The sequence below is a fragment of the Cyrtonyx montezumae genome, unplaced genomic scaffold (genome assembly GCF_038088225.1).
Source record: "Cyrtonyx montezumae isolate F1298 unplaced genomic scaffold, pur_monq_1.0 scaffold_25, whole genome shotgun sequence".
In the NCBI taxonomy this organism is placed as follows: Eukaryota; Metazoa; Chordata; class Aves; order Galliformes; family Odontophoridae; genus Cyrtonyx; species Cyrtonyx montezumae.
Window position 1 is genome coordinate 12,503,306 of NW_027071992.1, and position 12,040 is coordinate 12,515,345.

A 12,040-nucleotide genomic window follows, 5' to 3' on the forward strand; every position below is an offset into this window, starting at 1 on the left:
ATTTTAGAATCATCTTAGCTTTTCTCCTGACGTTAACACAAGTAATCCTATCCTTAAATCAGAAAAAGATGTTTGATATGATTCTAAAATGAAAAAAAAAAAACACCAAAACACTGAAATATTAGGAAAACTACAGAAACATTTCTGAAGGTAAGGATAAGTAAGAAGCAGCTGCCCAGAGAAGTCTCCTTCTCTAAGGTTTTCAAAATCCTCCAAGGCAACCTACTCTAGACAGTATTGGTATCGTATTAGATAATCTCTCGTGATCTCTTCCAAAACTTACAGTTCTGAGATTCCATAAGTAAGAAGAACTTTAGGTTTTCTACATCTGGTTTCAGTACTTGTATTTATTCACTTCCATGCTTCAGATGAGTACTACATAGAGATACTACATGAACTATGAGACAGATTCTTAAACGTATTAAGAACTCTCTGCAGAATTTTTGGGCTACAAAAAGCTTTCCTTAAAGAGGAACATTTTTAAGGATTTAAAATGTGCGTTGTTATAAGTAACTTCACCAGTAGGTATTTAGCATTGTTAAGTAATTAGGTTTATCTCAAGGTGCAAGATTTCATTTGGAGTTGGTTCATCAATATACTAAAGAATTCAACAGTACTTACTTCTTAAGAAAAATAGAAAGGAAATTTTGTGCTGTTCTCATGGCTGTTTCATATGAGTTAGTAATAAGCACATCTTGATCCACCTAAAAATAAGAAGATTTGTTAGTCTAGCACTTTAGCATACACAGAAACATTATTCTCAGGTCAGCATTTTTGATCTATCAAATGACTATGACAGGCAAAATTACACTGCCTAATTACTAGACCACCATCATAGAATGTAATATCCATAAACACATAATTATTCCTGCACTGAATAAAATTATGGAGTTTTTTGAAAATAACTTCCTTACTTTTTTGTTCAATTCCTCATCTGAATTAGAATCTTTTTCTGCTGATGGTAAGTGCACAACACATTGAATAAGCTGCAGAACTAGTGCTGTTACCATCTGAATATACATAGGCTCTCCATCTGTGTCACTGCTATTCAACCTGTTAATATGAAAAGGAAAGTGTTAACACCAAAATATAACAAAACTACTATTTTTTAGTCATAAAGAATTTTAAGAGTTCTAATTTTTTTTCATTACGAATCTAAATCTGTATTCTAAAATTTAACTAGTCATTTGCTTCTCTCTTAAGAAGTGAAAGATTGGCTCTAGTATTATTCTCAGGTGAGACAAATGAGATGAAACGGCATAAATGAGTATCAGAATATCTGTTAAGCTCAGTAACCAAAAATCTATGGAAATATGTATGAAATCGAACAGCTATATTCTAAGGCACTTTCCAATAGGTTTCTTGTGTATAATACACAAGAATGTCAATTTCAAATAAAGTAATAAAAACAACAACAACAACAACAACAACAAAAAAAACCCACACATCAGACTGTTGCCCTAATTGACTACTTTTATATTATTTAATATAAGTAGAATGTGCAGGACTGTAAAACAAGAGAAAATAGTGACTATGGGCTGGATTGATTTGTACAAGATTTACAACCATGGTACTTAATCTCAGATAGTGTAACAAACTATAAACTTCAAAATGCAGTAGTGTCTTTATGCTTGTGTGACCAGAGAAAATACACTCTACCTCACATTTCTCCTCTTTCAAGCAATTTAACATGACACTGCTTTCATCTACCCATCCACCAACACTACTAAGCAATTTGAAATGGTCATACTTAGACATCATTCTTTCCAAATTATCAAAATAATAACAGAGCGCAAAACAAATTGCAGTTCTTTATTAAGTTATTTCTGAGTACATATAGAGAAAAGATTTTTTCATATGAAATTTTTCATAAGCTGTCCCCTTCATGACTGTAACTACAGATTGGAAATGCCTTTAAATGGACTACTGCTATGATTCTACAGATAGCATAGTCACTGTGGACTTGAGATGATGACTTCCTCCTGTAAAGGATCCCACTTCAACTAGCTATCAAACAATTATGGTCCCATGCTTAACGTGCATTTAATAGATAACTTTGGTAACTATAACAAAAACAACATGAAATACTAGGTGTAAGCACTGATTCACATTAGAGTACTCAAACGAACTTAAAAGTTTCATTGCATTTGTTTTTCCTGACTGTTTAATCTACTCTGGATCAGAAAATCTATTTCACGGACAATTTGTGTCCAGAGAAAAGATGTATGCAAGCAAGATAGATAGGTAATACATTATTTTTCTAATTATTGGACTGATTTGTAAGTAAAAAAGATGGATGTCAATCAGTGCCAACAACAGAAAGTATTTTAGAGTAATTTAAAGTGTCCATCGATTTAAACTGAAATCCTGTTCAGGTCAGAGTCTTCATCAGATTGAACCTGAACATATTATTTAGAAGACGCACTGAAATCCAGCTGAAGCATTTTAAGCACAGTTAAAATGAACTGAGCAGTTCCTAAATGAAACTCATTCAAAACAGTATCCGTTTGAAATCCTGGAAAGACTGCTCTCAGTATGACCACAAAAAAGTTCACCCATAATTCTCCTGTTAAGTTCTAGCAATTAAGAAATTAAAAATAACTCTATATAAATAGAATCAAATATTTCTGAACCAAAATCCCCTTTGAATGCATGCAAATATTTCACTTGTTTACATCCTTAGTGAGAAGACTAACATATATTTCAATTATTTCTTGTATTATTGTACATAAGCATAAATATGATGGCATAAGAAAGACTACTGCACGATAGATTTGTCAGGAAACTGCTCACCATGTAGAGATTTTGAAACATCAATATCAAAGAAGCTGTAGCTTGAGAAGTTGCAGGGTTTTTTTAAAAATGTGAATTCTGAAGCCTAGAATCATACATGTACAAAACTGTAAATGTTTCCGTCTACAGTTTTGTGATCAGAAAATGACAGAAATTACCTGAAGTTTCTCAAACTCCTCTTGCTAGTTGGTAATCTTGCAAGGGAAGTGAAAATTTCTTCTAGTATTAGCTGTCTATGTTTTTCATACCTGGAGAAGACCTATTTAATAGTTACACCATTGTTAGAATAGTATTGTTACATAAAATACATAGTAATGCCCAGTTCACATAAATTTGAATGCATGCCTTGTTTTTAAGAGATTTCTTGATTTTCTCAAACCAAGCATTTATTTGTAGAATATATTAAATCTTTTTCAAATAAAGATCTTTAAAATCATCTACAAACAAGCATGTACGATAACTGCTCTTAAAAGTACCATATGCTTTAAAGATTTTTGTTAACAGTAGAAAGATACTGCATAGGAAAGCCTGATAGTGTAATAAAAAGATTTCTCACCCCAGTATACAAGAAAAGTTAATGGATGCATATACTAATATTAACACATAGACAATTATAGAACATGTCTGACATACCAGTTTTACTTTATATCTTAATTTTTCATATTGGCCTAACATTAAATATTCTTTCAATTTATGGTCAAGATAGTTTTCTTCTCCTTTTGTTCATTCAGAATTCCTTTTATAATTTCTGGAGCGTAAGAACCTTACAAAGACAGAATACTACTTGAACAAACACAAATACGTTGTACTTCATTTTTCCTGAAATAATATTCTATTTGCTCCACGAATTTTTCATAGACCCAACTCTTCCAAGGAATACGAAATTAATCTGTTAGAAAAGTATCCTGTTATTCTCCAGCTTATTTAATTGCATACATTCGAATCTTAACAAAGGAAACGAGAAATATCGTATTGCTAATATTTCTCAGCAAGGGGGGAAAAGTAAGGGATAGGGGTTTGTGTTTACACTTTGAACCACATAACCATAATTAAGAAAGTTCCTTGCTCAAGTAGGAAACTTCTTGCACAGAAGTAGCTCCTCTGCAAATAGAAGCAGCTCAGGTAAATTTAATACTGTTCCTAAATAACAATACCAAACACTAAAACTGTGAAAAAATAACATAAGCTTGAAGCTCTAATCCTATACCAGCAAAAATATAGATGATGTAATTGCCCTTATAACTGCCAGTTGTACAGGGACGTGAAATAGCAAATAAAAAATTACTTACTGCAGTCACTAATTTGATGGCACATAACTGTAGTTCACTGACATTTTCTACAAAGAAAGGTGTAATTCCCATAGATGATACCTATCAGTGGAAATAAATAAATATTTGACTGGGAAAATGACTATGCAGTTTTACAAGCAACCTATCCATTCTGCAGATAAGGGATTCAATAACATGTATTCATTTATATTTGCAAACTGAATACAATCAGGCTAAGCTTCTCCAATAAAAATGTAAACAACAATGTTCTTTTCCCGCAGAAGAAAGCAAGAAGTAAACATACTACACAACTGACTATCCAGTTGAATATTATCAATTAACACTATATTTCATTATTCATGTCATTTACACTGGCGGCTATAATTCACCATTTCTCTAGGCAAAGAATAAAACTTAAAAAAAAAAACCACAACATTCTCAGGCAGACACTCTTCTGATAAAACTTACCTGAAGAATAGTTGTATCAGTAAGAAGCTGTATCTCTAGCAACTCTGACAAACTGCTGACAATATCACAAACCTTGTTATACAACATCACTATGACTCTTTGCTTGTGGGTGGAACACTTGGCACGTTTTGCTTTTGAACTTAAGAGGCCGCCTAAAAAAATCAGAAATGCTTTCATTAATTTTTCAGTTGTGTCAAATATTAGAAAGATGACTGTTTTCACGAGAAAACAAAGTTGTGCAAACAGCCCCAAAATGACAGGTCTGTGAATGAAACTGTTTGCAGAAGAAAAAAATATTTAGTAGCGCCAGCTAGAATTTCAAATGGCATTCAATTTTCATAATAGTTCTGAATTATGGATTCAAGATTTTTAAAACAGTTCTTGATTTTGGATCTCCACATCTGAGAATATGTACATGACAACAAAACGCTTTAATTTTCATGATTTAATTTTCAGTAAATTAGATCATTATATAGAGATTACGACTACAAAATGACTTACTCATCCACATAGAAACAATGTGCAAAAGACACACTTTAGACTAATTTCTCAATACTCTGGTCTAAGGAGTGATACTAACACTATAGTTATTGCAATAAACTTGAAGACCAATACAACTAAGTTATTCAGAGAACACATTTAATACATTGTTATTTCATCATCATTAAAATAACACCACATATTAATTTAGATGTAAGTGATAAAAAAGAACTACCAATATAGGAGCTGCATGTGAAAGTCTGCAGGTAATTTCATCATTGTAATCACCATACAGTAGATAAGGAAAAAAAACAAGCAAAACAAAACAAAAGCAAAGCACGAACAATGTAAAAAGATTTTTAAACATTATACTAACCACCAAGAGGATCCACTCTATACACAGGGTCATACTGAGGATAGAGAGTGTTCTGCAAATGAAATTTTGTGTATTGAATAACTCTTTCTATTACGTCCTCAATATAAACAGCTTTAGGCATATTTGGTGATGTCATAATGTTGATAGCAGTAAGACAAGCATCTGCAGATTTTGTTACTCTCTCCATTATAAGATCTCTCCATAATCTCTCCTCATCTTCAGTGTCATTGTTCTGAAGTATGCAAAAAAAAAAAAAAAAAAAAAAGAACAGGATAGCATGAAGAAAAGGTTGAATTGTTATACAGTACTTGGTAAAGGTAAAATTGCCAATTTAATATACTTTCATACTAGCACATTCCTTTATGATACAAAAAAAATCATTTTATAAATCAACTACAATTTGTCTTACTAGCAACATGTTTGCAATCATACTACTACCTAAGTTAAAAGTCTTGAACATCCTACCATACTGTTCGGGTAAAATAAAGTTTCCTGTATATCACACAGGGAAGCTCTGTGAAGGAATACTGCTATCCTCTCTGCTTAAGAATGATGCCCCTTAAGTAAAAACTGGACTCTTTCAGTTTTACTTAGTGGACTACACACACAGCTTTCTGCTTTGACAAATCTAGTTTTTGCCAATAGAGGGAATTCTCACATAGCAAGACTGTTACAGAAGAGTCAAAGAAAACTGGTGAGAATGAGACTTTCCCCAGAGATCAACTCATCTGTTACAATCATCTTTTATCAGTGGGTTTAAAATACATCTCATCAAACATACCCATTTAGTTTTATCATACAGGCTTCCTGTATTTTGGTTTTTGTGCACACTATAATACCAAATGAACAGTAAGGTAGTTGTAAGCTACAAAAATTACTGAAATATTGTTTATAACACAATCAATAGGAAAATCAAGGAGAATTTCTAATAGTATGTATGGTTAGCCATAGTAACTACAGCTGAACCCTTCCTGCCTCTGGAACACCATGGTTTAACACTGGCTTCCTTGTGACAATAAGAGGTTGGTGAAACAATTATTTCTAAACTTATCAGCTTTCTCCCTTTGAAGTTAGAGAATCTAAAAGTATTGCATTAAATTATATATGTGTTATAAATATTTAACAAAAAAAAAAAAAACACACAAATGAGGAGATCCCTTTAAATATCTCACATTCTCTTTAAGTCATTTGTTGCTTGAACAAAGCAACAATTATTGAACAAGCAAACAATTATTTTCATCTTTAAAAAAAAGCAGTTCTAAAGCCTTTTCTTACTTATTACTCCTGGGAATAAAAAGAAGCTGTAAGCACATTTTGTCTCTGAAATAATATACTGACACGTAGGTAGGATATATTCACTGCACTGCAAAATATATAATAACCTTAGTATTTAGCAGGTTTCTTTGCTATAACAATCTAAATTACATTTAACAGGTTAAAAGAAAGTTAAAAGAACATTTTAAAGTTAAAAGAAGATATACCACTTTAAAAGCACTGGCAAAAGGAGTTAAACACCATCACTATCTATTTCTGCAGATCAAGATCTTTCTGTAAAAGTAACTATTTTAGAGTGACCCTATGTGGAGCCAGGAGTTTGGTTCATTTATCCTTCTGGGTCCCCTCCCAGCTTGGGATGTTCTATGGTTTTATGATTTAAAATACAGACTTAGTTTTCAATGCTTAGAGGGGAAATGCATTCTAAATGATAGTTGTACTTTCCTCCACTGTGTTAAGGAAGAGTTCAAACACACACATACACAGACCCCAGGTATTTTAAGTTATCACTAAATGGAAACCAACTAAAGAAAATCTCATGCTGAAAAGTGTTGTGAAATGATCCAACTTGAAACTCACGTGGTTAAGTAATGTAGAAAGCTTTGATCCATCTTGAATATTCTTCTCCAAAATATTCAGGACCTTTACTATTTTATCTGTTGAGAGCTGAAACAAGAAAGTAAATACATCAAGCAGCTGTAGGAACATACCAAATTGCTGAGGCAATGTCCATCTATGAAGAACAGAACCTATTATGTGATACTAGCATGAAGTTTGAATCGTAAGCACTACTGAAATAATGATTAAATTTTGACTTGAGCATAACTGAGAATTTGGATAATAAAATTAAAGCACCTAAGTATATTTTCAGACTGCGGTCTATTATTTTTTTCAATCAGAAAAATCTGTAGATTTAAAACTGCATATCTGCTATAAACATTGTATAGTTCTACAGTCTATTCTATCTGATCATATACAGCTTTATTAGGAGAATATCCAAAACTTGCAGAAAAGTAGAAATTAATTTCCTTGGTATTTGAGAACTAATACATAGGAAATATTTTCTTACTAATTTTATTAACCTTGAAAAATTAGCATGCTGAAAAACACAACACAAATCTGCGTACTAATGTCCTTCAGAATTGAATAATCAGTAGAATATACAGATAAAAATATAATCACTCCAGAAAAATCTCTTTCACTCATTCAAATAATACTGGTGTCCATTTCTACAAGTAAAAGAATTCTGATTTTACATATACATGTATACACATGTGTATCAAATAAAAAAACACGTAACAAGTTAAGGGCGAGAAGGTAGGGAGCACGGAAGAAAAGGCAAATAAGTGTATCTGAATCTTGTTTTAAAGAAAATCCTTCAGTGATTTGCACTTGTCACTTAACAGATGCTTCATAAACACAGAAGGTAGCCAAGGACAGGTAGACAAAGAATATAACATAAGACTGACCCAAACCAAGAATTGTAGAAAGATAAGGAAAGCAAGAATATTGTTTCTAGATGTGCAATACCAACTTTTAGCACAATCATAGAACATTCTTTTGAAGTCAGGAAGAGTACAGAAAACAATCCAGAAGAAGCAGTCTACAGAAACTGAATATTATCACCAGAGACATTAAATATTTTAAGTTTGAAAGGTTTTTCTGGAGGCATGGGAAGAACTAGGAAATTCAAGATGATGCTAGATGCACATCACATAGTCACAATCTACTGACAGCTAATATTACAAGGAGTGGATTTTTGGACTGTGATGGTATGTTCTGTTTTACTGTGGTTGCTCAAAACTAGCTGTAAGAAGCAGACAATAGGACAAAGTGCTTCTGTGAAAAAAAATCAATTTACATTTTTCTGCTCATGTGCATGTGTTTCATATTAGTACATGGTACTTAGTCCCCACAGACACAAAAATACCTCAGTGTCAGAGAAATTAGCAGTTGAGATGTTAAGCGCTTCAGTTCAGTGTAAGTACAATTGTTCACAGTATATCACATGCATAACTGAGGGGGTTGAAATGTCATTACAGTGAAGATTTAATTTCATCACATCTGCAAAAAATATATGTTCAAAAAGAGGTAAATACTATGAAGATGTACCTTGTCCATAATACCCATTGCCTTGATTTTTGCAGATTCACTACCCAGCTCATTAAGCTGATGTTTTCCCAGTAGCAATTCCTGTGGAATCTCATCATCATCACCTTAAAAAAAAAATCATTCTTTTAATAATAACACTTTACAGAATACAATACTGACAGTCAATGTGAAAAAATTGCAAGAAAAACCCGTTAAAGAACTGCTTCACAAATAGCTAGCATCTAATATTTAGTTCCAACTAATGATAATGACTTCTGGTTTTGACAAAACAGCAACTTGCTCAGTATGACTGATCACATGCTCTGAAATATCATTTAACAGTCTAACATGAGACATCTACTTTTTTTATCCATTTATTGCAGCTCTTGCAGAACTACCCTCACTTGGCAAGATAAATCATGAATGATCATAGTTCTAATTCTAAACATCAAATCTGGGTCAGAACAATATCTGGAAAAATGCATATGATACCTAAGGTTAGACATAAAAAATGGCATGCACTGACATCCATCGTTGCTTATGAAGACCAATTAGTGGATGTGAGCACAGTGGGGCAGTGGGTGGTGTGTTTCAGCAGTGGTGATTGCAACATGAAATACAAGCCACCTTCTTTACAGCCATGCAGGTTTTTATGAAAAATGGCATGCAGGCTCTTGTTCATGGTTGGCAAAAATGCATTGCTAATGGTCGTGACTATGTAGATGAATAGTGTTTTGCAGCTGAGAACCTGCCCTATCAAATAGTGCTCTTGAGCTTTTAGTATCACAGAATCACATCTTATAGTTTTCAAGGAAATAAAGAGGAGGCTTTATTTATGGAACAATCTACTTCCATAGAAAGAACAACAGCTTAAATGAAGGGGTACAGACATGACCACTTTAAAAACTATTGTGATTTGTTTACTGCACCTCTTTACTCAGTCTAATCCTGTGATAGTAAAAAGTGCGTAAGCACTCTGCCACTTGAGAAGAATAATGAAGTGGCAGGTGCACTCCAGCAGTCTGTTATTCGCTTCATTATGATTTACGACTCTTTTGGATTCTGCAGGTAGGAGGAAGGAAAATCTGCCACCAGTAGCAAGTGAAATTGGAAAGGTAAAGTTATCCTCTCAGTGTGGAAGCCATATAAACACTGTATATTCTAGCATGTATCAGAGGAAAATTAATTAGAATGAAGGAAGCCTGAAAATACAAGAAATGTAATTTGTTTGCCATTTCTTGTGTTTCTAACTGGGGAGAAGCACTTTGAAAATCTCTGACATATTACCCAAGGTTGTAAAATCCATGTCTTCCAGATTTTCCAAAATATTCTCTATTGAAGCAATAAATCTTTTGAAAGTTGAAGAATCCATCATTTCTGGTGGGAAAAAAATAATATATATATGATTATTTTATATACAATGCAGAAAATAAAAATTGAAGAAAATAAATCTGAAAATTACCTTCAGGTGTTAGTTTAGGTTCATAAGCTCTCCTCTTCTTTTGCTTTTCTTTTTTCTTCATTTTTCTTGCCACTAGTTAGAGCAAAGAGCAAAGCTAACAGTTTGTAAAAATGATATAAGCTATTATTTACATTTCTTACGCTTGTATTAAATCCTGCACGTAAAAGCATTTATTTCACTATGTTCAACGTATCCTTAAAAAATGCACTAGTATTATGAAAGAAAATGAATTTTTATAACGATGACTTACCCTCACTGAGGCTAGGGGGAGGAGAATAATCATCCATATCAGAGTCATCGGGACTGCGATTACGGTAACGGCCACTACCAGAAGTCCTTCTTCCTTCATGATAATGACCACTTCTCCTGTGGTCACCAGAACTTCTTCTGTCATGCTCTTCGTACTCCCAAGCTTCATCTCTATCCTTTTTATGTCTTTTTCGAGAAGCTAGAAATGAAATGCATTTTTGTTCTAAGTATAAAATCTTCAGTTTTAATATCTCAAAATTATAGGTTTACAGATAAAACATTACTATATAACTGTTTGATGAAACAAATGAACACTCTAAAATCATTACAAAAAATTTTGTTATGGCACCAATCTAACAATCATTTCAAATTACATAAAAAATATGCCTGAAATAATCAAAGACATCAGCAAGTATGAATTTAAAGGACACCTGTCCTTTTAAACAAAGGCGAATGGAACAAAATAATTTTCATCCTCTCCTTTCTTGAGAAATATTCAGATATTTTCTTCAGTTACATAATTGTGACTATAATCAAGTGAATCTCAGTGCTCACTTTGCCCATCTAAAAAAGGAAATTCCAACTAGACTTATAATCTAGATGCTTAATTATAGTCTGTTTTGCCAAGAAATCCAAAAACTTGTCCTGATATATATGCACATAACTCAGTGAAAATGATTCTGGACTAAACAGACAGTATTTGGCTTTTGTAACCAATTTCTAGTCAAGATCAAAAAAAAAAAAAAAAAAGCACAGCAGAACTAAATGTTGAAGAAATCAGGTCAAATGTTATCAACTGAACCAAAGATTTGGTACAAAAACTATCTTCAGGGAAAGGCAACAGAAAGTTCTCCCATTATTTTTTAAGTCAGTCTTGTAAATCCTTTAAGGAGAAAAGGTGTTAAGATAGAACAGGAAAAGGATATTTCACAGTTTCATCCATGAAACTTTCCATTAGTCCATTATCTAATGTAACAGGATGATTGGGCTAACAAAAATATGTCTAATACAGTCTATGCTGCGAAGATCAAAATGGTTCCAAAAACATCATACTCTAGACTAGCAGAGTTTACTATCTTTGTGAAGCAGCATTGAACAGCCCTTACATTTGTATGTATTTCTGTCAAAATCTCCTGACATTTAAAAAGGGATGGCTGTATATTAAATTGCTTTTGAGAAAAATGTCTCCAAGTATTTATACAGAACATGAATAGAACTGACAAGTAATTTTCACAATTCTAGCTTCTTGATAAGCATAGGAAAGAAGATATTATCCATATCAAAATATAGCCAATAAGCAGCCCAGTCATAAGCAGCTTGAATAAAGAATTATTGAATCTGAGGTGATACCACAGGGCAGAGGGCTTCCACCTCTGAAAACACAGTATGAAATTTCTTCCAACAGGTGGTCTGATTCTTTAATAACTTAGATCAGGCTTTGAGCTGTACTATTTCTGGATTAGACTTGCTTCAGTCTAATAGGAGGCAGTACTTTGATGCCTGAGCTACTAACAGTTACTGTTCTAAATGGCTGAGGGTTAGAAACGGAGGGCTACCTGTGCTACCTGAACTGAATGC

General features: G+C 32.9%; 1 protein-coding gene across 5 annotated transcripts in view; it reads right to left on the reverse strand.

Annotated features, from left to right (window-relative positions):
* NIPBL (NIPBL cohesin loading factor) overlaps nucleotides 1-12,040 on the reverse strand; it is a 144,207-nt gene that overhangs the window by 25,947 nt on the left and 106,220 nt on the right. For all 5 annotated transcript variants that reach the window (XM_065739970.1, XM_065739972.1, XM_065739968.1 and 2 more), the window contains 11 exons: nucleotides 10,464-10,661; nucleotides 10,214-10,285; nucleotides 10,039-10,128; nucleotides 8,773-8,876; nucleotides 7,240-7,326; nucleotides 5,386-5,617; nucleotides 4,530-4,681; nucleotides 4,083-4,163; nucleotides 2,952-3,052; nucleotides 915-1,053; nucleotides 622-704 (listed from right to left, as the gene is read on the reverse strand). In XM_065739970.1, the coding sequence (XP_065596042.1) occupies nucleotides 622-704; nucleotides 915-1,053; nucleotides 2,952-3,052; nucleotides 4,083-4,163; nucleotides 4,530-4,681; nucleotides 5,386-5,617; nucleotides 7,240-7,326; nucleotides 8,773-8,876; nucleotides 10,039-10,128; nucleotides 10,214-10,285; nucleotides 10,464-10,661 (1,339 nt within the window). The remainder of the gene's footprint in view (nucleotides 1-621; nucleotides 705-914; nucleotides 1,054-2,951; nucleotides 3,053-4,082; nucleotides 4,164-4,529; nucleotides 4,682-5,385; nucleotides 5,618-7,239; nucleotides 7,327-8,772; nucleotides 8,877-10,038; nucleotides 10,129-10,213; nucleotides 10,286-10,463; nucleotides 10,662-12,040) is intronic.